General features: G+C 35.8%; 3 protein-coding genes and 1 pseudogene across 4 annotated transcripts; 1 reads left to right on the top strand and 3 right to left on the bottom strand.

Annotated features, from left to right (window-relative positions):
* Window positions 1-1776: 1776 nt before the first annotated feature.
* LOC125220423 (ankyrin repeat-containing protein At2g01680-like) lies at window positions 1777-9720 on the top strand (annotated as a pseudogene). The gene is made up of 5 exons (XR_016134338.1): window positions 1777-1842; window positions 1901-2014; window positions 2945-3310; window positions 3398-6696; window positions 6851-9720. The product of XR_016134338.1 is annotated as an ankyrin repeat-containing protein At2g01680-like (transcript).
* LOC125220424 (type I inositol polyphosphate 5-phosphatase 13-like) lies at window positions 4750-9375 on the bottom strand. Its single transcript, XM_089064433.1, has 13 exons — window positions 9042-9375; window positions 8485-8927; window positions 8065-8419; window positions 7727-7979; window positions 6837-7647; window positions 6646-6770; window positions 6486-6570; window positions 6253-6418; window positions 6139-6179; window positions 5783-6047; window positions 5592-5715; window positions 5148-5508; window positions 4750-5073 (listed from the first exon to the last, which is right to left on the bottom strand). The coding sequence occupies exons 1-13, from the start codon at window positions 9373-9375 to the stop codon at window positions 4750-4752; spliced, it is 3687 nt and encodes a 1228-aa protein (XP_088920559.1).
* A 1383-nt stretch (window positions 9721-11103) lies between the features above and the next one.
* LOC125220425 (fatty acyl-CoA reductase 2, chloroplastic-like) lies at window positions 11104-16007 on the bottom strand. Its single transcript, XM_048122594.2, has 9 exons — window positions 15821-16007; window positions 15025-15125; window positions 14676-14866; window positions 14251-14351; window positions 13399-13564; window positions 13161-13322; window positions 12862-12943; window positions 12108-12472; window positions 11104-11466 (listed from the first exon to the last, which is right to left on the bottom strand). Exons 1-9 carry the CDS (start codon window positions 16005-16007, stop codon window positions 11265-11267), a joined length of 1557 nt encoding a protein of 518 aa, XP_047978551.2. The 3' UTR covers window positions 11104-11264.
* A 4381-nt stretch (window positions 16008-20388) lies between these two features.
* Window positions 20389-23188, bottom strand: LOC125218739 (outer envelope pore protein 37, chloroplastic-like). The gene is made up of 6 exons (XM_048120478.2): window positions 22778-23188; window positions 22093-22182; window positions 21712-21888; window positions 21355-21449; window positions 21003-21123; window positions 20389-20696 (listed from the first exon to the last, which is right to left on the bottom strand). The coding sequence occupies exons 1-6, from the start codon at window positions 23135-23137 to the stop codon at window positions 20565-20567; spliced, it is 975 nt and encodes a 324-aa protein (XP_047976435.2). The 5' UTR covers window positions 23138-23188; the 3' UTR covers window positions 20389-20564.
* Window positions 23189-24054: the final 866 nt, after the last annotated feature.

The raw sequence follows: 24054 nt of genomic DNA, 5'->3' as shown, positions 1-24054 counted from the left end.
AACGCCAAATAAATTGCATATAATATCTCTTTTTACATATTTATATCGCTACAGAATGATTTGCATCTTACTATTTCAATAATTTTTAGGTATCTTTATTTAAAAAACTCAATGAAGAAAATCATTTTAGATAACAAAGAGTATATCGTAACCTGCTATGTTAACACTTCATCCGTTCCATGTTACTGAATCATTTCTTTTAGATACAAAGATTAAGAAAGAGATGTTCAATAATAAATAAAAAAGAATAAAGTGGGCGAAAAATTATGATAAGAGAAATGAAGAAAAAATAAAATAAGAGAATTCTTAAAATAAAAATAACTCAATTATTTTAAAATTTACCTAATTGAAAAATGACTTAAGTAAGAAGAAAATGAGTATCATTTGGCGTAAATGGTGGCATATACCGTCTCTAACTATTCTTGAGTACGACCCTTGTGTCAATTTTCTTCCTCTAATTATGTTTTCAGTTTTATACTCAAAACGTCTCATTTTTTTTTTAGAGGTTCAACTCTAAATAATATATTTTTGAAATAGAAATATTACTTTTTTTGAAAAAAAATTCTTTCTTATTTCATCAATTTTTCACTTCACTAACAAATAATATTGCATAAAATTCTATACCGAAAGAAAGCTCTAATTAAGAGCATCCGCAATGGTCGGCTAGCGACCGGCTAGCCGATTCGTCGCGCTAGCCGATCGGCTAGCCGAACCATTGCAATCGGCGAGGACGAAATCGGCGAGCGGATCGGCGTGGGCTGGCCGATCGCTCGTCGCTGGCCGAAGCGCTGGCCGCCATTGTGGCGGCCCGATCGGCCAGCGCTATTTTTTAATTTTTTTTTAATTCTTTTTTTAATTCTTTTTTTAATTCTTTTTTTTAATTTTTTTTATTCTTTTTTTTATTTTTGAAAAATTATATAAACGCGATTTTCTCTATCTTTAAATTTCTGTACAAGAGCAACATCTAGCAATGGACAACAACAACTAGCCCAATACAAAATTAAGACCTAAAACAAAAACATGTCATACCGTTCGGCTAGCGGCAAACTATAACGGATTCAAGGCATACTAACATTTTTCTATGTGTTTTTTTAATAAATTAATGAGGAGTAGAGTGGGGCGGTGGCTCGTGTGTGGAAGCCCGGATTTTTTTTTATTATGCAATTTTTTTATTTTTAGTTAATGTACTTTTTTTTAAAAATAAAATTAATGAATTTTCCCGTATATGTCTCGTAAATTTAATTCGGTAATTTAATCGTGATTTTAATTCCGTAAATGTAGTATATTTTGAATTATTTTTATTACGCCTGGCCTATGGCTAGCTTATGACTGGCCTAAATCTGATGTGGCAGGTGAATTTTTTAGTGTTGCTGACGTGGCAGGGGAGAGAATGGCTAGCCTATTGCTGGCCTATGTACCATTGCGGATGCTCTAAGTGGGACGAAGGGAGTATCGGCTTTCAAATAAATAAAATCTCATCCTGTGATTGTTGTCTATTTTTCCAAGAAGGGCCCATCTTGGTAAAGTGGTGATGTACAGTAGGGGATGAAACTCTTCCCATTGGCAACTGAGATATTCTTAATTTTGGATTATGTTAAGTTCAACTATCAGATATTTATATTAATCTAGAAACCCTTGGAAGATGTTGGTTCTTTGATCTGCCTGAGAGGTTCAAAAGCTTTAATTTGATGCTCGAATGAAAAATTCACATGATATTATCCAACTATTGTTTAGTTATTGGGTTTTTTAGGAGTGAATGCGTCTGATATTATGGCAATGGAGATAGCAGTGGAGAGACAGATGAGTCCCTGCGCGGCCAGGGAATTTGGGGAAGGTGAAAGAGTTTATTCAGAAATTGGAGAGTGTCAAAAATTATGTGAGAGATTTGGTGTTGAAGCAGAACCAAGAAGGTTATGTTGCTGCAGAGAACGGTTTTGGGGGAGTTCTTGAAGCTGAGACTTCTTCAGTTCCTGCCAATAAACATTCCATGTGGCTTCCAAGCAGGGCTATCTTGGTAAAAATTTGATCTTTAGCTCAATTGTGTTTTAAGTGCTGCTCATTGTCCAATCGTTTGAAACTAGAAGAATGTGCTACTCAGATTTGATGCAGCATTGCTTTTCTCTGCTTCTTCTTAAGAAATTATATGCTCTCTCCATGATATGGTGTCTGCTTGCATTTGTTTTCGTTCGAATATGGAATATGATGATATCGTCGATTAATTTACAAAATGTGAACTATAGTTTATTTAGATTCCACTACCAGAGGCTTGAGAACCTTTTGGGTTTCTGATCTGACTTTAAACACCAGATAATTTTTAGTGTTATAGAAGGATTTGAAGGTATTCATATTAATCTTCAAGATTGATTGAAATGGATTTGTTTCTGTTGACAGATAATTTTTCATCAGGCCTATATGCAAATTGCTCACTCTATATTTTTAGTTCTTCATTGATGTCTTATTTTTTATTTTAGCTCATAGCAAGTAATCGGATTAAATTCATTGGCATTCAATAACTCTTCTAGTAAGTAGTAACCTAGTGGCCTTATTCTTCTTTTTTATTCCTTGAGTACATGATTCTGCGGTTCTGCCATTGCTTTTCATAGGCTGGCACTTACTTAAAACCACTCTATATTGACCACCCAACAAATCAAATTAGGCGTGCTATGGAGCTCGATAAATAGCTGAGCTTCACTTATACTGAATCTTATTTTCTTATTGAATTAGGCGTGCTATGAATGTTCAAATAGGCTCTTTCAGGTTGCCATCGTTTTCTTGACCTTTTCCTGACCATCTTCTGTTGGATAAACAACAATAACTCGGAAATGAATCTTATTTTCTTATTGAATCAAGATTGATCTCCACTGATTTGGGGTAAACAAAATCATCAACCTGTTAATGCTCTGCTTTTATAATTGATGAGAACAACTTTCGTGTGAATCTGCAGAAGGAGTTTCTCCGTTTCTTCCCCAGCCTGGTAATGTCGACAGTAACAGCCCAGGGGCACACTGGCGTGGTAAATTTTCTTTTGGGAACTGATTCAAACCTAGCTAAGAATGCTTGAAACAATAGAAAGAGTCTGCTTCACACTGCGGCAAGAATCGGGTACTTGGAAGTGGTGAAGCCTCTGCTGGATAAAAATAAAAAAATCGGCTTTAAAACTGATACAAAAGGTCAGACAGCACTACACATGGCCATCGAAGGGCAGAATGTGGAGATTGTAAGAGAGCTCATAAAACCCGACCCATTATATGTTGAAGATAACAAGCGAAATACTACACTTCACATAGCAACAAGAAAGGGGCGAAATCAGGTCTATAAGCTTCCTTCTCTCATAGTATGATCTGACTGATATTCGGTTCAAATACAAATGTTGATATATGGTACCATATCTTTGCAGATGGTGCAGTGTTTACTATCCGTGGAGGTGACCAACGTGAACTCGACTAACAGTGCTAGAGAGACGCCTCTAGATATCATAGGGAAGTTTGGAACTCCGGAGCTAGTCACCTTATGAAGGAAGCGGGAGCCATTTATTCCAAAGATCAAGGGAACCCCCCCCCCCCCCCCACTTCAGCAAAGCAGCTCAAACAGACGGTTTGTGATATCAAGCATGACGTCCAGTCCCAACTCCAGCAGGCCTGTCAGAAGAGGTTCAGGGTACAGAACATTGCAAAGAAAGTGAAAAGCTTTAAATCGAGGGTCTCAACAATGCCATCATTTCTGCCACTGTCGTTGCTGTTCACATTGCTACTATTGCTTTTGCTGCTATATTCACCGTGCCTGTTCAGTATGTTGAGGGTCTACAGGAAGGTTTTCGGTTGGGGAAGCTCACATCGGAAACAAAGCAGCTTTCATAGTATTCATTTTGTTTGGCAGTGTGGTCTTATTCATCTTCCTGGCCGTGGCTGTTGTACAAACATCTGTTGTCATGATAGAGCAGAAGGCCAGGAAGCAACTCATGTTTGTCATAAACAAGCTCCTGTGGCTGGCATGTCTCTTCATATCTACATTGTTGTTGGAACTCACCAGCAATGGCTTGCATTATGTGCTACTGTGATTGGTGGTACGATTATTTTGACGACAATTGCCTCCATGTGCTATTGTGTGGTTTGGCATAGGCTGGAATACTCAAGGATGAGAAACGTAAGTACTCTTTCCCGTTCCTTGTCCCTGTCTATGGTATCCGACCCTGATATGTACAGTGCAAGATATAAACGGATGTTTGTCATCTAGACCACATTCATATTCACGAGATATCTCTAGAGGAAAAAAAATGGCTCATCAAACGTGATTGTAAGTACTACGAACCACCTGATGTTGGCCTCAGCTCAGACATAAACATATATCTTATGTCACCTTGCATATCGAAAGTTCCACGCTTCTATGCACTGTGGTAGAGAATATTGAAAGTTCTAAGTAGGAGCTATCAGTCTACCATAAGCTGATATTAGCTATATTTTGGTAATTGATGTTACCTATATTATTTGGTACATGTGTACAACATATTATCAGAAATAGGAAAGTCTGATTTTGAAGTCCTCATTTGTTTGTTCATCGTATATATTCCTCATCAAAATCTGATTACATGCTTCATATTACTGAGATAGCCACCCTCTTGAGAAATTGGAAAATGATTTTCTACTAATAGCTAGGTAACTATGTACAATTTTACATGCTGACTGTATGCATCGGCAAGCCTGGGGAGAGTGGACGAGAGTCTTGGTAAATTGAGGTTTGTCTTAATCTACATCAATGTTGACCTCCTCTGTGGGAACCTCCATGTTTCTTGGAAGTATTCCGTTTTGGTTCCATGGAAGGTTGAGCTGCGGGGACAATAGCCAAAGGAAGGTTCCCAGAGAAAATGTGGCGTACGTGTACCCGGTGAGTTCTTGGTTGTGCCGTGCAGCTTCCTCTTATATTTACCAGCAAGATCACCTCTTTATCTCTGGTGTCTTCAGACCACCAGCTTTGAGGGACTCCATCCACAAACTCCTCGGACGTGTGGAACTCCTCGTGATGCACGGCCACCTCTGTAACTTGATCGGGTGCGATCATGCCAGCTGCAGGAGTGACCTACACGAATCTCAGAGGATTCAAGTTTCCACTAGATACAATCACAAATGGAGATATGAGAATGAGAGATGTACCTGAAGCCATCTCGGAAAACCAAGCGAGGCTCTAGGGCGGTAATCAGATGTTACCTCGTTCTCGTTGACGGTGGTCTGACCTTGGCATAGGATTTCATAGAAGGCAGAGTGTTCCATGCTTTGGTTTGTGATGTTGAAGCTGATGGTATCTTGATTATTGAGTATTATCATGTTGGTGTTGAGATTGGTTTCAGGCACAAAGCGTAGTGCTTGGAGGTGTGGTCTAATTGATTCATTCGACTCAAGAATCTTTCCGAACTCCTGCCTCCTCACTGATCTATCAACGTGAGCAATGTCTATGTTAAGCTTGCATCGCACCGGCTTGTGATCGCTTTCAGTCACATCCATACGTGCCTCATACCTTTTTAAGAGAGACAAATATGAATGGCGATGAATGCTTTGAAAGAATAATAATATGATGAATGAAGAAATAAATATGCCTACTGGAATATGGAAGCCACAACGGGGCACTCTAAACTGCATTCATCTGCCGGATTTGATCTGTTATCGCGATATAGAACTCTGTCGCACCAGGCTGGGATCCTTTTCTTCTCACCCGAATCATAGCCTTGAATGGAGAAAGATGTTAGTCCCGATGAAAGAAACCGATATATAAGAAATAACCAACACGTTACCTCCTAATCCTGGTTTTCCTCTTTCGAACTTGTAGGTGGGTGGAAACCTAACAAGTGCCTCACGCATCCCTTGGAAGACTTTACCAGCTTTCATCTCTGCCCGGAGCTGGTCTTTCTCCCGAAGCCAGTCGAAACTTCTTTGAGAAACAAAGTCTCTTGCCTCGTCATATGATATGCCAAAGAGACGGTAGTTGAAATCACCAAAGAAGATGACCATATCCGCTTCAGCAAGATCAGGCTTGCCATCATCAGGGCTCTTGTCACTCTTTTGTGATTAGAAAAAGAAAAGGAGTTGTAACTTATTTCCAGAAAACAAAGAAATGATTAAAGAGAATTAGGTATGATGATGCATATACATTGGAGGTACGAGGCATCTGAGCGGCTGATGACACACCGGCTGCATCCGTGAAAACAAAACAGTTAAAACAGGCGTGTGTAAGAGAAGATAGTGATGCAAAGCTTGGTGGTACCTGCAGAGTTGTTGAGCAAGTTTGATGATCTTGTGAATGTCATGTTCCGGAATATATGATCGAAATCGGAATTCCTCTTGTTCACTGCATCCAAATGCGCCGCCAAATGGCAGTTAACGAAGCACATTATCCGGTCATACACTCTCAGTCGCAACCCTACTCCTCCCTGCACCACATTTATTATATCTGAGATGAATCAAACCTCACTTCTACCAACCAAAATAACTAGTTACCTTATTACCAATCGCTCGACCCAAACCACATGCGACTGCTGAAACGTCAAGATCCCCAGCGTGGCTCCGGAGAGTCTTCCTCACCCTGAAAAGACCTTGTCACTTCAAATTCAAAACAACTGTTTTTGTTTTTGTTGTATATATGAAGACCAAACAATACCAGATTGCTATCATCAACCCGGCTAGCTGGCGAGACCCCACACGTTCAAAGGTATTTTCTTCGTCTAAGGCCTTACCGATGTGATCTTGCCACCATTGCCCAATAGTACTTCCTTCTAGCCCTACCTAAAATGGATGGCTACTATTACAAGAATATACAACAAATCAACAACAAATATGTATTATGTTAACTTGGTTTCTTACAGTTTCTTTTGCAGCTGACATTGCAAGAAAACCGGCTCCCATCTCCACTTCCTGTAGGCCTACAACAACAATGCCCACGTCTGCTACAGAAGACCCCAACCACGACATGAGGGCCGCGTGGGAGGCTCTACCTTGGCCAACATTCCACGTCCCGACCAAAATCCTCAAATTCTCCAGCCTCGTGTATATGATCTCCCTATCAGATAGCTGCATTCGTAGTATGTCATCCACAGGCGAGGGTGAGGAGACGTGCCATCCACGTATGCCTCCATGAGTCGCCAAGCTGTACATGCATCCATTGCCAACAACCAACTTTATAACCGGCCCATTATGTGTGACCCAGCCGGCTAGTAGATTCCCTTCTAGGTCAATGATCTGCACCATTCCGCTTACGTATCCGATCCATACCCGTGCACCATAGCAGCAAAAACACAGGATGCCACAAGGGTGGTGAGTGTACTCTTGCAGACGGTTGCCATTTCCATCCCACTGGATGAGCGTGCCGTTTGAAGAGCCTGTCCAAATCATTCCATCGGATGCCAGTACTATGGCCTCTGTTCTCTTTCCATCCTCAGATGTCCCGCTTCCCTTTGCTGCTCTTCTGACAGCATCCGCAGCTCCCATGATGGCATTACGTGAGCGCTGCAAGAAGTTAGACTTCTCCTTCTTCGACTTGGTCACAAGCTTAACATTTGCCTCATCTTCAACCTGTTGTTCTTGGGATGATTTCTCCTCGGGGCGATTCTCTGTCTGACCATCCACGGTGAACACTTTTATAAGCTCCCTTGTACGAGCATCCCTGGTTCAAGAGGCATAATCAATTTTATGAGTGTTAACAATAACTTGTCAAGAAATCAAAATATTCCTAAAAAAGGTACCATAAGGAGAAGGATGATGAACCAACAACCCAGACTTTGGCATGGACATGATCACACAACAAAGCTTTGATATCTGAAGAAGAAATGCTACTCGCGCCATTAACTGTAACATTGCTCTTGAGGTCAATGCAGGAGCGCTCCACCAACAGAGTAGCCATGTGTTTTTCCTCGGCTGAGAGAGAGAGCGATTTCTCCACAGCTTCCCATGGCCAGACCCTTATAGAGCCGCCCTCGGATCCTGTCCATATATCACCTACATGACAGACATAAGAGAATAGTTTAAGCGGACTGTTACTAGGAGTAAATGTGATTTTGACATAAGAGAACTAAGATGCTACCATAAGAAGAAACGTCCATGGAAAGAACGGGGCCTCGATGTGCCTGCCAACAAAAATATTCTCTGAAGCTATTCTCGTCGGAGAAATTGAGGTCCATCTTCCATGATCTGATTTTACCATCTTTGTGGCCACTCCAAACCAGCTTGCACCCTTGATCAACAATGAGGCATGTCGTCGGGGGTGTGCTTGCTGATTCGTAGAACGGTGCAGCATCCTCGTCGCCTCTTTTTACTCTGCCACTCGTTCCTATCCCGGGCTTATATGCATCTGCATAGTTCCATACTCTCACCCCTGATTCCTGGCCTGCCCACAACTGTGCTTCTGTGCTTGTGATTGTCCTTATAAACTTCCCCACCTATACATAATCAATCCATGAATTCTCTTGGTACCATGCTTGTTATTAGTATCCAAAACAAATACCTGAGTTTCTCTCAAGGGATGAGGGCGAAGCTCGATGCAAGGTGGGCGGTTGGGGTTGACGGGAGCTCTACTAGGCGCCTTGAATAGACCGACACCGCCACCATTACCCATAAACTCCATCAAGGGCTGATGCTGGTCATCACCGCCTCCGCCTCCGTCGACCTCAATCCTCTGGTTATCAACATTGGCTGCATTGCCGGTAACAGTAGAGTAGGGATAAAAATCGTCTTCTTCGGAGGAATCGTTGCCCCCTTGGTGGTGGTTCGAGATGCGGTTCTCGTCGAGGCTGTGTTTCCGGAGCTGGTGCTGGCGCTTGTTGGTGCTGTGTGGTGCCGTGTTCGTCCTCAGCTGGTGGCTGTAGGACTGATTCTTCCGGCGCGGAGGTGAGGTGGATACCACCGCTAGCATGCACCTGTCGTCCTCGTCCTGTGGAGGCGTGGCATCTTCTTGGCATCTCTCCGCTGTCTTAATATTATGCTTTTGGACAAGTTTAGTTTTGCTAGCTTGTTCAATCCTGCCCCTGTTGTCTTCTTCCAACCTCTCATTCGGATTCCGACTATTGTCTTGCTCGCACTTGTCGTTCGTTTTGGCGTTGTGTTTTCGGGTCCGGTCGTCTCCTTGGAGCTTGTCATGCGCTTTAGTTTTCTGTTCTTCGAATTTGGCGTGGCTTTTGGCTGCGTGTTTCCCGGTAAGGGCTTTTCGAGATTCTTCGTCGGATTTGTCTTTGGTTTTGGAGTCGGATTTGTCTTTGGATTTAGAGTTGTGTTTTCGGGCGGGGGAGCTTCTTTTGTCTTCTTTGCGGGTCCTCTTCTCTTCTTCTTTGCGGGTCTTTTTGTCGTCTTCTTTTCGGGCAGGGTGCCTTCGATCGTCTTCATTGGATCTGTCATTCATTGTTGTGGCGCCTCTCGTGGTGTCTAGATGGAATATTGATTCTTCATTATCGTCGTGATGAATGCATTGATGGAGATAGTTTTAGATCCATGAAACAGTCAAAATGAGAGGGAGAAAGAGTGAAGAGAAGAGTGTGTGAGAGAGAGCATGGAGGGTGATGATGGTGGCAAAGGAAGAGCGGGAAGATAGGCGAAGAATGTGGACTGACATTCTCATTCACCAAGCTTCACTTTCTATTTTCCTTTTTTGGAGCTAGTTTTTTACTCCTCATAAATTTTCTTTTTTTTGGTGGCACAGAATAATAATCTTTTTAGTGTTTCATATTTCAATGAATACATTGTTTCAGCGTTGTTTTAGGTAATTACGTTACGTATTTTTGCAAATAATACAGTCATAATCCACAGGACTTGAGTAACATATTCATTGCAATACTCAAATAACCCTTTAGAAAGTCATTATGACTTGGAAACTTTTTGTAAATACCTATTCTATACATGGAAACTCAAATATTACTATCAATAAATGAATATAAATTTAAACCCACCTAGTCTACTCAAATACTACTCTGTCTCAGAAGAATATGAGTCATGTTTTTACATATAAGTTCTATAATAAAATGTGAGTGTGAACGAGTCAATAAAATATAAAGTCCATTCCCAAAACTAGTAAAAATTAAGTGTAATAAGTATTGGCGAACGGAATAAAAAGAAAACTAGTGAACTCAATAGGACTCAAATTCTGTACAAGGAGAGCTCCAACAATACTCCTAAGTTTTTCAATTTCTTTTACTCCGTAGGATATTCCATATTATTGAATTAACGTTAACAAGAAGTAGATATATTTCATATGTCATGGAGAAACCTCAACACAAAAACCACTTGTGGAGTATTGTATAACATACAGGAATGGTTTCAAAAAGTAACACATCATGATTTTTAAAGATCCCTAAGCTATTGGCGGCAGACCATAATATTCACATCAATATATTACATGTGATAAAATCTTAAATAGAATTGAATTTTTTATAATACATATACTTACTATATTCGCTCTGTCCGCCAAAACCTAACACATGTTGCTATTTCGGATAGTCCACCGTTCAAAGCCACATTTACCTTTTTTCATTTAACTCATTACATGCATTCTACTATAAAATTAATATATAAAAACAAGACCCACATTCTATGAATTTTTTCACTCGTTTTCTTTATAAAATTAAACAATTTTTTAAAACATGTGCCGAATTATAACGTGTCTTTAAATAGCGGACAAAGAGAGTACCTGTCAAGACACCGTTTCCCTACTTCATTAGCTATCAGTTAGTCCTTTTGAATATTCAGACATCAATTGAAAATACTGATGAAAATGAGATGTCTCCTAACTAGCCATGAATCAGTTAATCATTGTAATTAGTTAGCCATAATATAATTTGGGTGTGTTTTGCTCCACATTGATATTGTAGCCAATATTATTTGTGAGATTGGCAATGTCTTATTTGGGTGTATTATATAATCCATCCAATCACGATTAAATGTCTCATATCTGATTGGGTCTCAAGAAATGGTTTGATTTTATAAAATAAGGTGGGTAAAAGAAGTTAGTATAATGTGAGACCTATTTTTATATATTGATTTTATAATAAAATGTGAGTGGAATGCATTAATGGAATATATGGTTCACTCACCAAATATTGTAAAAATGAAATGAGATACTTATTGGCGGACGGAAAAAAAAAAATGAAATATTTAATGGCGGCTAGAGGTGGAACATAGTTATCTAAAAGACCCTGTAGGTTTATGACATGTTTGACTCAATTACATCAATTAAATTACAGAGCACTAATTATTCAGATATAGTAATCTTGAAACCATCTTGGTGGAAAGTTGTGGCTAAACAGTCGTGAGTTGAGGCCGCTTTTCACTAGATGTTGCCGGCGCCGCCGTTCCATTTATTACATACTTTATCAGTCCTGGAATGTGAATTTCTTCTAAATACTTTTTCCAGTTGATATTCTTCACATCCACTTGGAAATTAATTTGCTCCTCCTTTGACATTTCTTCAATTAACTTCTGTGTATTTCCTGTGTGGAACCTAGAACAAGTAATTTTAGGTTAAATTTGGATGTTATGAAAGACATCAACACGTGACTAATTACCATATGAAATTTGATTTTTGTATAATTTTAAGTTTTTATGATTAAATGATAAATTTGCATGGTCTAAAGATTGAAACTGGTTCTTAATTTATACATTAATGGCAAGTAATATGCTAAAAAGATATTAACTTTGTCCACATAACAACAATATTTTTAATACAAGTTTTAATGCAAAATTGATAAAATTAAAAATGAGATACGGAAAACTAGTGGTTGATGAAAATGAGAGACTAAAATTAAGATGAAAAACTTTATTACTTTTTAATACCAGGTGTACTATTATACTCCCTCTGCCCTACATTAGTTGGCATACTTTGACCTGACATGTGTTTTAAGAAATGTAATGGAAAGTGAGTTGAATGAGTTAGTGGAATGCGAATTCTACATTTACATATTAGTTTTATAATAAAATGTGAGTCTGAATGAGTTAGTGAAATGTGGGGTCTATTACCAAAAATAATAAAAAAGTAAATGCGACAAGTCTGACGGACGGACCGAAAAGGAAACTAGTGACAAATAATGACGGATGTAGGGAGTACCAACGAATGCGCATAGGTAATAGGTGATAGGTCCATACCTGGCTTTGAGGAATGTTGCGAATTCATACATCTTACAAAGTTGCTCAACATATTCAACTTTGGCATTGTACTCTCGAATCCTCCTTGTATCTTCACCAACTTTGCATCGTTTCAAAATTTCATCTCTTGTGCATTTGGAGAATTCATCAAAATTATCGAAAATTTCTACTTTTGTGATATGTGATTTCTCACTTCTCAAAGGTGTTGTTTTAAAGTATTCATATAGATATTCAAAAAAGTCGAATACTGTCATAGGATTCGAATGACTAGATGCGACATGGTACACACTGGGTTGTTGCATATCTCTACTTGCGTGCTTTGCAGTTGCGGCAATTGTCGTATTTGCTACTAAATCCACCGGTATCTGACAAAAACATATACACAAATTGTAAAAGAAATTGATACAAGTGTGAGGCCTCTAGAACGATTTGGTCATTATCAAGAGCAATTCGGTATCTGAAATGACTATATGCGTCATCTAACTAAAACTAAAATAAAAATGAAATAAAACACTCCCCCGTCTTTTAAACAATGAATTTTTTTGAAACGATATGAGTTCTAATGCATAATTGGTAAAGTAAGATAGAAAAAAAAAATGATTGAAGTATAACGAGTCACATGACCTCATTGGAGATAAATGTTTCCTAAAAAAATATATATACTCCAAAGTAGTACGGAGTATATTTTTAAGAGACGAACTAAAATGAAAATAGTTTCTTTTTTTAAAGGATGGAGTAAGTATATAGTACTTACAAGATCCAAAGGTGCTTGAGGATTTGAACAAAAAGCTGGGATAAGTCCTTTCCCATAACTTTGGATCACTGGATCACACATCCTATAATATGCAACAATTAAATGTATATGTACAAGATCGATAAAAGAAACGAATACGAAATTAAAAGAGTATATATATATATTATACGGTAGTGATAAAAAAAATAACTAAATTCTCATGCATAACCAAATAATCAATCATACACAGGTCATTTTAAGATCGTTTTAGTTCATACGAATATGAAAGTCATTTTAAGATCGTTTCAGTTCATACATACCTCATTCCTTGTATCCAACCGGGGTGAGGTTCATTGTAGCAGCTCTCGATAATAGATGGCCTAATTATAAGTAGTGGAACATCTCCTCTAATTTCATTCACTGCTATTTCACCCATAGCCTTACTTAGCTGATATGTGGTACTCCATCCCATCATTTTGGCTCTGTTACATTAAACATTAATATGCATAATCTTCGATTTACTTTTTAGAAAAACAGAGAAATTGAAATATCTACAACCTTTGAAGGCCAAGCTCTCTGAAAAATTTGTTGGCATCGATATTGTTTGGGGATGAATTGAGAAGCAAGCTAATCTCATCAGCTACATTGACCGCACCATCATTTCCTCCCATAATCAATGGCTCTTCAAATATTATACCTTCTTCTCTTTTTTCATTAACATAAGCTACAAAAAATACATATATAGCACGTATACTTACTAGCGATCAATTTCAATAACACCCGCCGACATTACATTTTATGTGTATATATAGGGAAAGGTTGGAGAAAAATGAAAATTTCGTTCTACTAAATTCGAACCTATCACGAATTCATTCAATAAAGAGGTGAATTCATGGTTTTGAGTTTGAATCTTACAGAGGCGAAGATTTCATTTTTATAATCCAGTCAGTATATATAGTATATAATAGTAATATGGGTAAATAAAAAAAAAACCATGAAGTTTACTCAAATATTGATCTATCCTGCGATTTTCGAAAATGGCCAATTATACCATAATTTTGACATTTTTCTTAATTGTCATAGTCTATGATTTAGGGGAAATAATGTATGCTTTTTTTTTTGCAAACGAATTATATCATGCGAACAAAACATCCAGCTATTTGAACGGCGTTATTTAATACATTTAGTCAATTATGTCTTTAATTTTTATATACGAAAGTATTGCTTTGATAAATTTAGAACTGTAGCATGCTGAAATTTTTGATATTGGACAATTGAGAAAAATATCAAAGTTATATTTTAATTAACCATTTTCTGAAATTTGTTAAATAAACTAGAATTTGACCAAGTTTCATGATTTTTTTGTTTTTTGCCATTTATCCTAGTAATATTTTGTAAATTGATCCATACCCGTAGATATATGAGTGAAGAGGTCGAGTTTGTTGCATGTCTTGGCAAACCTCATTACTCGTTGTGGCGCAATCACATTTGAATCCACTAGCAAGTTGTACCTACACATATACTCCCTCTGTCCCATTAGAAATGCAACATTTTCCTTTACGGGTTGTCCCACTAAAAATGAAACGTTTCCTAAAATGGAAACATCACTCTCTCTACTTTTCCCTTTCTCTTACTTTACTCTCTCTTCATTAACTCACAAAATAACACTTGCATAAAATCCTGTGCCAGAAACCAAATGTTTCATATTTATTGGGACGGAGGGAGTATGTATTATGTATGTACATGTCAGAATACATGAATAACATGGCATTTAAATATTTTTTTAAAGTATATACAGGATTAATTAACAATTATATTAAGACTGGAAAGCTAACCTCTCATTAAAGGTTGTGGAAGCTGCAGATTGGATAATTACATGTACATTTTTCCTAACTGCATCAATAGATTCACAATCCATTCCCAGATTTGGTTTGCATATATCTCCAACTATTGGTATTAGCTTCTCCTTTACATATGTTGTCCCATATTTTTCTTTCAAACATGCGAACAACTCCGAGCTTATTATCTACAAAAAGTCCATATTTATTAATTATGTACTATCTATCTAATATGGTATGGGTCAGATAATTATAAGTACGTGTGTAACTTAATTCTCCCCCAAATTAAATTTAATAACAAAAGATGGAGTATATCAATAAATTAGAGATGTTTATGATTTTGTACTTCTCTTTGTAATCTATCAAGTGCAGCTTCCTTGTCTTTTGCCTTTATTAGCAAGTAGATTTTGTCCACCGAGGTTGATCTCAATAGCTTTTCCACAACAGCTGCAAGATTAATATTTTCAAACTCAAGAGTTTTGTAACAATATATGAGGATTATAATAAATCCTAATTCCATGCATTCGTATACAGAAAATTTCTGTAATATCCTGTAGTTATGCTGATTGAATTTGTAATATATACTAATTGCATTTCTAAATTCTAATATATACTTGAGTAGTATTGAATGAGTTTCTACTGATTAAGTTTCTAGCTACTATTTGTTGATTGAGTAATTGATTCCATTCCACTCCATTTTCATATATTTTATTAAAAAAATTGGGTTTTGTTTATACTCTATTTTAATCAATTTTAGAAAAAATAGTTATGATAAAAAAAAACATACTTATTGTAAATTTGTATTGTGACTGATTATATTAAAATCAAAATATAACCTCTCTTATTCTTTCGGTTAAAATTAATCTTTAATATCAATGGTTCAATTCTGCAGCCATTATTTTTTTTCTTTGTTTAGATTTAAATTTGGAAGGAAATTATGATTGTTACGTAATAGTGTTACAAAATTAACTAGAATTTGATCAAATACGGAAGCAATATTAATTGAATGCATGCATATAATTATATAAATATCAACTTCACCAAAAAAGACTAGAATAATGATAGGTTAGGCTATTATAATTCGTCCCTATATATAGATATATAGAAAGCTTTCACATATGCATGTAGTACTTATATAGTACCTTTTCCAAGGAGACCAGTTGCACCAGTAACAAAAATGTTCTTCCCTTTATAAAAATCAAGGATACCTATTCCTCCATGCCCATTATTATCAACCTCCACCGCCGCCGTGAGTTGCGACGCCGGTGGGTGGCAGCGTTTAGTGGAGAAGGAATGTATTTGTTGATATTTACCATTAAAAGCATTCATTTTTGGATGATTGGCACCAAATTTGGTAAGATATATAGATGATTTGGTTGGAGAACAGAAACCAGTTGCTGCACTCATCAACATTCTATTACGTATACAACTATTTATGAAGAGTATAGTACTATTGTGTTATGCAGATATTTATAGTAACTACTTGATATTGTTAACACACTACATTAATCTGCTAGCTAGCTAGCTGCAAGATTTTAACAGCTACTAATAAATTGTAATATGTGTTTTTAAAATATTTGAAAATTTTCTAGATCCATATTGTAGCCGAATCTAAAACAAGCTGCTCAATCTAATAAAGTATTGGTGAATTATAATAAACGGCGTGTCTAACTTGCAAAAAATTAAGAGTAGAGTAGTTTATAAAATCCATATCATTATAACTAGATAGTAGGTTTGATATTTATGTTGACATTGATAAGGTCAAGTATGAATACAAATACAATACACACAACACAACAAATACAACATGAAACGAAGTTGAAGAAAGTTTCGCTGCAAATTAAGATTCACTCCATGGCTAGCTTTGCATTTTACAATTTACATGCATGGCCGTTTGGTGCTTCGTCTTCAACCTTCGCACCACCTTTGCAAGCATACTACAATCTATAGCAACTTGCACGGTCAAATTAAAATTGAAATAGTAAGTATGTAATAAGTTATCTCCGTATTAACACGACAGATAGAAGTATTTTGAGAGAAACCCTTATTTAGAGCCATAATGAAACGTTTCGATTAATTTCAATAAGAGAGATTAGTGATAAGTGAAGATAGGAAAGCTATTGAACATGTTTATTTGTCAATATTATGTCTGAAAATGTAATCTCAATCCTTGATATTTAAATTTCGGTGTTTATTTGATTTTTAACTAAACATGAAAAGTAATTTTAATCCTAAAAATAAGAAATGTTGATTATAATTTTCCAACTTTTCTTAAGTATTCTTTTCCTCAGTTTTAGGATTCTTATACATTTAGATATTCAATACTATAATCTTTATTATTTTACACCATTATAATACTACTACTACTACTACTACTACTGCTGCTGCTGCTGCTGCTGCTGCTCCTACTCCTACTCCTACTCCTACTACTACTACTACTACTACTACTAGTACTGCTGCTGCTGCTGCTGCTGCTGCTGCTGCTGCTGCTGCTGCTGCTCCTACTACTACCACTACCACTACCACTACCACTACCACTACTACTACTACTACTGCTGCTGCTGCTGCTGCTGCTGCTGCTGCTGCTGCTGCTGCTGCTGCTGCTCCGACCACCACCACCACCACCACCACCACCACCACCACCACCACCACCACCACCACCACCACCACCACCACCACCACCACCACCACCACCACCACCACCACCACTAATAATAATAATAATAATAATAATAATTATTATTATTATTATTATTATACTTAATAAATTATCAAGAACATAATAATCTTCATTAAATTATTATTCTGATTCATTAATTTAATATATAAATTAACATTTTTAATAAATTATTAACTCATAACATAATAAAAGTTATAAAAAATAATATAATAATAAATATAATTTTTATAGAAATTATAATTATTATTATTACAATTAAGTATGACATAATATAAAATTATACTAAGATTTTTTTAAATTGATTATTACTTATTGTAGAGCAAAATTTAATGTAATTTTAAATTATTAGGATTATAGTTATTTTTTTTCAATTAAAAATTTAAGTAAAATCTCTTAATTCAGTTATTACGTCAGTTAGTTAATTAAATTTAATTGAATAGTACACACTCAAACTCTTTACAATTTTATTTAATATTTTCAAATACTTCAAGATAAGTCTATCCAGAATAATATCCAGTGGAATTATATTTTTATGAATCATAATCTCCAATAATATGTTTTTTTTTCTAACAAACAAATGGACCCTTTGTATTTTATTTCTTTGTTAACAAAATTATGTATCAAATGATAAAAATAAATTTTTGAAACCTGTTGTAATTGATCCAACAAAAATGAAATAACATGGAAAAGAGGGCGGAGATAAGTATACTAAAATTAAACTTAATTAAGGTGATTAGGAATTAATCACGCGTTTCACATATGCGCACATCTCAATGAATTCCAACTATATTTTATTACACAAAATATAAAATAACTGTGCACAAATTCATAACTTATAGCTAGGTGATACATGCTTTAATTATCGATTCTCTCAAGAAATTAAATTACATGCTTTATCAGCCCCGGAATGTGATTTTCTTGTTAATATTTGGCAAAAAACATTATTCGTCCTTATACTTTTATTATAATTAATACTCCCTCCGTCCACGAAAATTTGTCCTAGTTTTCCATTTCTGTCCGTCCCCCAAAATTTGTCCCATTTCACTTTTACCATTTTTGGTAGTGGACCCCATATTCCACTAACTCATTCCTACTCACATTTTATTATAAAACTAATACTTTAAAAGTAGGACCCACAATCCACTAACTTTTTCAACTCACTTTCCATTACATTTCTTAAAATCCGTGTCCGGTCAAACCGGGACGAATTTTCGTAGACGGATGGAGTAATTTTTTTGTTATAGTAGATCTTTATAATTTCATTATAAATTTCACTAATAGATCCTTGTACAAATTTTTTCTGTTTTATTAGATTCTTTTATATTTATCATATGTTTTCTTAGATCCTCGTAAGTATTTTCGTTTTAGTAGGTCCTTTTACTTTTATCTTCAATAACATACAAATCTATATTTAAACCTAATAATTTTTTAAAGTTTTCATTATATAATTTAGCGCATGATTATAAATTGATGCATTAAATATAAATAATCGATTGAAAATTCACATAGTTCTCCAAAAACTTCGATGTTAATATCGTTAAAGCTTCAATATTTTCTCCAACTTATTGAGATTATTGGGTAACAAAGATGATACTCCCCCCGTCCCAAATAAGTGACGCGCTTCTTTTTCGCCCTCGTTTTGAAAAAATAATACTATAAAATAGTTAGAAAGGAGAGAAAATAAAATAAGAGACAGAATTATGTAGAGGAGAGTCTCCTCTACATAAATCTTTTTTTCTTCACTCTAACAATTTTATAGTACTCCCTCTGTCCCATAAAAGTTAAGTCACTTCATTTTTTATACTCGTTTTGGAAAAATCGTACTACCTCCGTCCCCCAAATTTTGACACAATTTACCATTTCGGTCTATCCCTAAAAATTTGACACATTTCATTTTACCATTTTCGGTAGTGGAACTCATATTCCACTAACTCATTCCTATTCACATTTTATTATAAAACTAATACTTTAAAAGTAGGATCCACATCCCACCAACTTTTTCAACTCATTTTCCATTATATTTCTTAAAACCCGTGCCGGGTCAAAGTATATCAAAATTTGGGGGACGGAGGTAGTAATAATTAGTTAGAATGGATAAATAGTAAAGTAAAATCGAGAATAACGTAGATATGAGTCTTCGCTACATTATTTTCAAATTTACTTTACTATTTATCCACTTTAACTATTTATTACAATTTTTTCAAAACGAGTGCACAGAATGAAGTGACTCAACTTTTATGAGATAGAGGGAGTATTATTTTTTCAAAATGAGGGCGAAGAAGAAGCGTCTCGTTTATCTTGGGACGGAGGGAGTAGTGTCTTTATAGATAAGGCTAAGTTAAATTTAAAAAATTTAAAAGTTCCATAAGTTTCATTAAATATAGATTATATAAGATAAAAATAAAAAGGCCTATTAAAATGAAAAAAATTTGTATTAAGATCTAATGAAAATCATGATAAAAGTATAAGGACCTATTAAAACGAGGAAATTGTATGAGAATCTAATGAAAATTATAATAAAAATATAAGGACCTGAGAATATGTTTTGTGTTTTGACTTAATATTTTTCCCAATTGATATTATGTGGAGTACTACGGGGGTTGTAAATGATTAAATGAACTCCTTCCAATCTTGGGAGATTTTTTTTATAATTAAAATAGAAAACACAAGTTAGGGGCATTTTTACCAAAACACTAGAAATGCACACACAAGAGTGGATATATATTCTTAGTTTGTTAAACTGAGCTTTATTGTACTAATACATATACAGTATAAAGCATGAATAAAATAATTATAAGCACTTGTGCAACATAATTATGTCCCAAATTAAATTAAATAAATAAATAAATACTATGAGAGAAGATCTAATTCAAAAAAGTGTTATAAACGAAAGTTTGAAAGTTATCTTAATTGTAGCTTTAGCAAGTAGACGGAGTTGCACAATTAATAAAAATGTCCTCTTTTTTTTGCTTTGTTCTCGTTAGTTATGTGTTCAATCATCTTTAGTCCATATCAAATACCTCTACTCAGTTAAAACGAATGAAAAGCATCCTACCATCTGAAGCTTATTGCTATCAAGAATTAAACATATCTGTATATATACTTACACTGCAACAGATATTAAAATTTTAGCAAAGCTGGGACTTGGGAGTATTTTCAAGAGTAGAAATTTGGTGCAAATGATGATGCTCTCTGCCTACATAGATTTAAAAGTCCCACCTCTTCTTGACTCGGAACATCAGAGCCGTTGATTTAATATTGTCTTGAGGAACTTGGAGCATGATCTGCACTTTCATCTTCATCGGGGCAGTCTTGGCTTTGCCATCTTCATTCCCAACCTAAATTGTTCATCATCAGACACAACAACATTCAGGTTGTCGAGCTCAAATAACGAGTTAATATATGATAAAGAGTCCTACAATGACATTATGAAACTCCCAATCACTTTATAAAGGTGAACGTATCTCATTTTTAGTTACAGCTACAAGTTTTCAATCCAAGCTTCACTATCATACTACATGGTTAAATGAATTCATGCATGTATTTCAAATCCGTGAGTCGCAAGCATGATCAACAATGGAAGGATGAGAACATTAAAGTCACTTGAACTTCAGAACTTGAGGATATATAAATGAGAAAGTTACCCAGAGTGCCGCCCAACCATGGCGTACATCAGTATCATAACCAGCTTTTAACTTGTAATCGTTCCCAACTCTGTGTTTATATACTGCACTCCAACTGTCTGTGTCGAATTTGTACAAGTAGCTAACAAATAACACATACAAATATTACTACATAAACATTAGCAGTCTTAGCAGTATACATGATTTAGTTGTTCAAGAATAACAGAGTTTTGAGGTGGGAGCCTGATTGTCACCGGGTGTATATCTTATACTTGTAAGAAAAATAATTCAGTGGCACCAAGTTTTATATGTGTCAGAAAGTTAAGGGGGGAAAGGATAGTGCAGACTGCAGAAGCAGGATTAAGGATCTCACCTTAACTTGTCTGAAGGACTGAATCTTCGCTTAAATGCAATAGACAAAGCATTTGAAGGGAGAGATAAGCTTGGAATAAACGTCATTTCACTATCCTGGACACAGGATGTACAACAATTAGCCAAGAAACAGTCGAGGCTGCAAGATGGAAATCAAACTAGACATTTCTATGAGGCATAATAAAATTTAAGCAAACATGCTATTTTCAAGTAATTGGCTGAAAAAATTTATTTCAGTGGAAAACTGAAAAAGAATAAATTCTCAAAATGAGTGTTGACATCACTATAAATTTCTTGACAAAGTGAAAAAAGAAAATGAAAGTAAATTAGTTAAAGAAACAAAACCAAAGGAAATAACCTTGTATGCATAACGTAAATCCAGACTTTCATCATTGAACCGGGCAGTATAAACTCCATTCAGAATATGACTTTTAACAATACCATTCAGTGATAAAACTCTCTTCTGCTGCTCTTCCTCCTCATCTTTCTCTTCAAGTGAAATTTCACCGAGAGGAAATTTCAAAGTTGCTCTCGGCTGCAACTCCAAAATAAGGAAATAAAAATCAGTGATGAGAAGTTATTCTGGTCAGAGTGTATACGATATACAAAAGTGACAAGTCTTATATTCTTAAGAGTCATGACACTATAATCTTAAAATTTCATGCGTGTGATATACTCAAACAAGAACCAACCATTTTCTTTATTAAAAAGAAGTGTAGGAGAGCTAAAACATTCTAACCATGCCGATAGATGGTACTGCCGATGACAATTCAAATTTGTATGCCGGACCTGCAAGATCTGCAATCATTGCAACTTCTCCTTGCCGAGCCTAAAAGCAATACAAAAGCACCGTAAGAAATAAGGCACATACAACATATAGTAATATTTATTTTCCTGTAAACCGAGTAGAAGGCAAATAGATTCTTGTGTATTCCACAAACAGTGTTCTATCAATCTGACCGTTGCTTCCGTTGTAGCCATCTAACCACGCTTGCTAATGCTAAGTACCTAGGAAATATGAAATTTAAAGTTCTATCTACTAAGATAACATGCACCAAACACATTTGTTGCTTTGTTATTCTTCAAACTGCAGTTGAAAGATCTCTTCTATCACTGGCAAAAATCAATAAAACTGCTAAAAAATGTATAAGAACCTTTCTATAATCTACTATATTACAAAAGTGCCTTATTTGATGAGACCACACCAAAAAAGGCCCAATAAATTGAGCATGGCCTTTTCTGCAAAACTAAAGTTTAACTGGAAATGAATTTGATTATCCAAGAATCAATTAAAGTGCAGATATGAGTAGAGCACAAATATCTCCTCGTTATTTCTAAATAGATGAAATCAAATTAACCAACTATACCATCACACATTCAGAGTAGCACACAATTACACTTTATTTCCAAGAAAGAAATCAAACCTTGAGTTCGGTTGCAGCCCTGAATCGCAAGCCAGGTGCGATTTCGAAGGAGGTATTGAGCAGCGCATCGTTTTCTTCGACGTCGTATTGTAGCGAAAAGAATTTGGATTTCAAATAGAGATGGGGCTCCAGAAGCTCCCCATTGTTGCTGTTCTGAAAAGAGAGCTTGAGTTTGGCCAGATTGTCGAGTAATTTGCACGATATTTTGTTGAAGAAAACGGAGGTCTCGCTATCGTATTCGGATGTAACTCGCAACTTCGGCCGCTCCATTTTGAAGAAACCGCCGAAACTGCCCGCGTCTGCTGCTAGCGGCGGTGGTGAGGCAGATATGGACGGCGGTTCGGGGTTTGGTTCCACCATCACTGCTGGATAACGTTTTTAGTTTTGTTTCTCTCACCGATTTAATTCAAATCAATGTGTTAAATGTTTATTCTTATTTAGGAGCAGTAAATCTTTTGAACCATATAGTATTAGCGAATTTTTTTTTATTATTATTAATATTGATAAAAAAAAAATTAGTTTATCAATCTTTCTAAGGAGAAGAGCAAGGGTGGTAAAAATATCTTCCTGAAAAATACTGATTTTTCAATATACACGTTGTTATATCCTAAAATGAATAAATCTAATCTAATCTTAACCAACTAAGCAAAATATACTATAAAGATACTAATTAATACTCCTATGTTCCTAATTAACAGAGACACTTTTAAAATAACATGTTAAACCTATGGGTCACATCGCAGTTGGCAGCGTGGAGCTATGGTGGCCTTGAGATTACAGGTTCAAACTCCGCCATCTGCTGGGAGACTTTCGACCTTAATCCGAAAATCCGGTCGAACAGGATTAATCGAAACAAACAATATAATAATAGAGCGAACTACAAATTTGGGACCTATATACAAGGGTTCGAACGCTAGACACCCCTATGTTTCAAAAATATCGCCACACACCTCTATATATGGACTTAATATCATTTGAAAGATTTTTTCACTATTCACAGACTTTCAAAACGCTTGTACTCGAATTTAATCAAAATGTCACTAGAAGGGCTTTTTAGTGTTTAGCCTGACCTTTTCTATTTGAACTTCACACTCAATAAAAAAGACCGTTCACTTCTTCTCTTCTCTCTCCTTCTCATCTTGAGAACTTTTTTTCGTTTTTTCTACTTCAAGTTTTTGGAAATTATCAAAAACTTTCTTCAACCTTCACCAAGTTAATATTGCTAGAGAGTAAATAATCAAAATTAGAATGGTTGAAGGGGTTGAACTGCATTTTCT

The sequence above is a fragment of the Salvia hispanica genome, chromosome 1 (assembly GCF_029641045.1).
Source record: "Salvia hispanica isolate PSC_SH4W2 chromosome 1, Shi_PSC_v1, whole genome shotgun sequence".
Taxonomy (NCBI): Eukaryota; Viridiplantae; Streptophyta; class Magnoliopsida; order Lamiales; family Lamiaceae; genus Salvia; species Salvia hispanica.
The sequence above is the reverse complement of the archived record's forward strand: the minus strand, read 5'-3'. Positions and strand labels throughout refer to the sequence as shown.

What these genes read in the sequence shown, in the direction of transcription:
- LOC125220424 (XM_089064433.1), bottom strand. Translation starts at nt 9,375, where the DNA reads ATGAATGACAGATCCAATGAAGACGATCGAAGGCACCCTGCCCGAAAA. An exon ending in AGGAAAACCAGGATTAGGAG is followed by an intron (nt 5,716 to 5,782) that starts GTAACGTGTTGG and finishes TCTCCATTCAAG; the next exon opens with GCTATGATTCGGGTGAGAAG. An exon ending in GTTTTCCGAGATGGCTTCAG is followed by an intron (nt 5,074 to 5,147) that starts GTACATCTCTCA and finishes AGATTCGTGTAG; the next exon opens with GTCACTCCTGCAGCTGGCAT.
- LOC125220425 (XM_048122594.2), bottom strand. Translation starts at nt 16,007, where the DNA reads ATGAATGCTTTTAATGGTAAATATCAACAAATACATTCCTTCTCCACT. An exon ending in TCCACAACCTTTAATGAGAG is followed by an intron (nt 14,352 to 14,675) that starts GTTAGCTTTCCA and finishes GTATATGTGTAG; the next exon opens with GTACAACTTGCTAGTGGATT. An exon ending in GCAACATTCCTCAAAGCCAG is followed by an intron (nt 11,467 to 12,107) that starts GTATGGACCTAT and finishes TACTTGTTCTAG; the next exon opens with GTTCCACACAGGAAATACAC.
- LOC125218739 (XM_048120478.2), bottom strand. Translation starts at nt 23,137, where the DNA reads ATGGTGGAACCAAACCCCGAACCGCCGTCCATATCTGCCTCACCACCG. An exon ending in GGGCTGCAACCGAACTCAAG is followed by an intron (nt 22,183 to 22,777) that starts GTTTGATTTCTT and finishes TATTGCTTTTAG; the next exon opens with GCTCGGCAAGGAGAAGTTGC. An exon ending in CAGTACCATCTATCGGCATG is followed by an intron (nt 21,889 to 22,092) that starts GTTAGAATGTTT and finishes TTGGAGTTGCAG; the next exon opens with CCGAGAGCAACTTTGAAATT.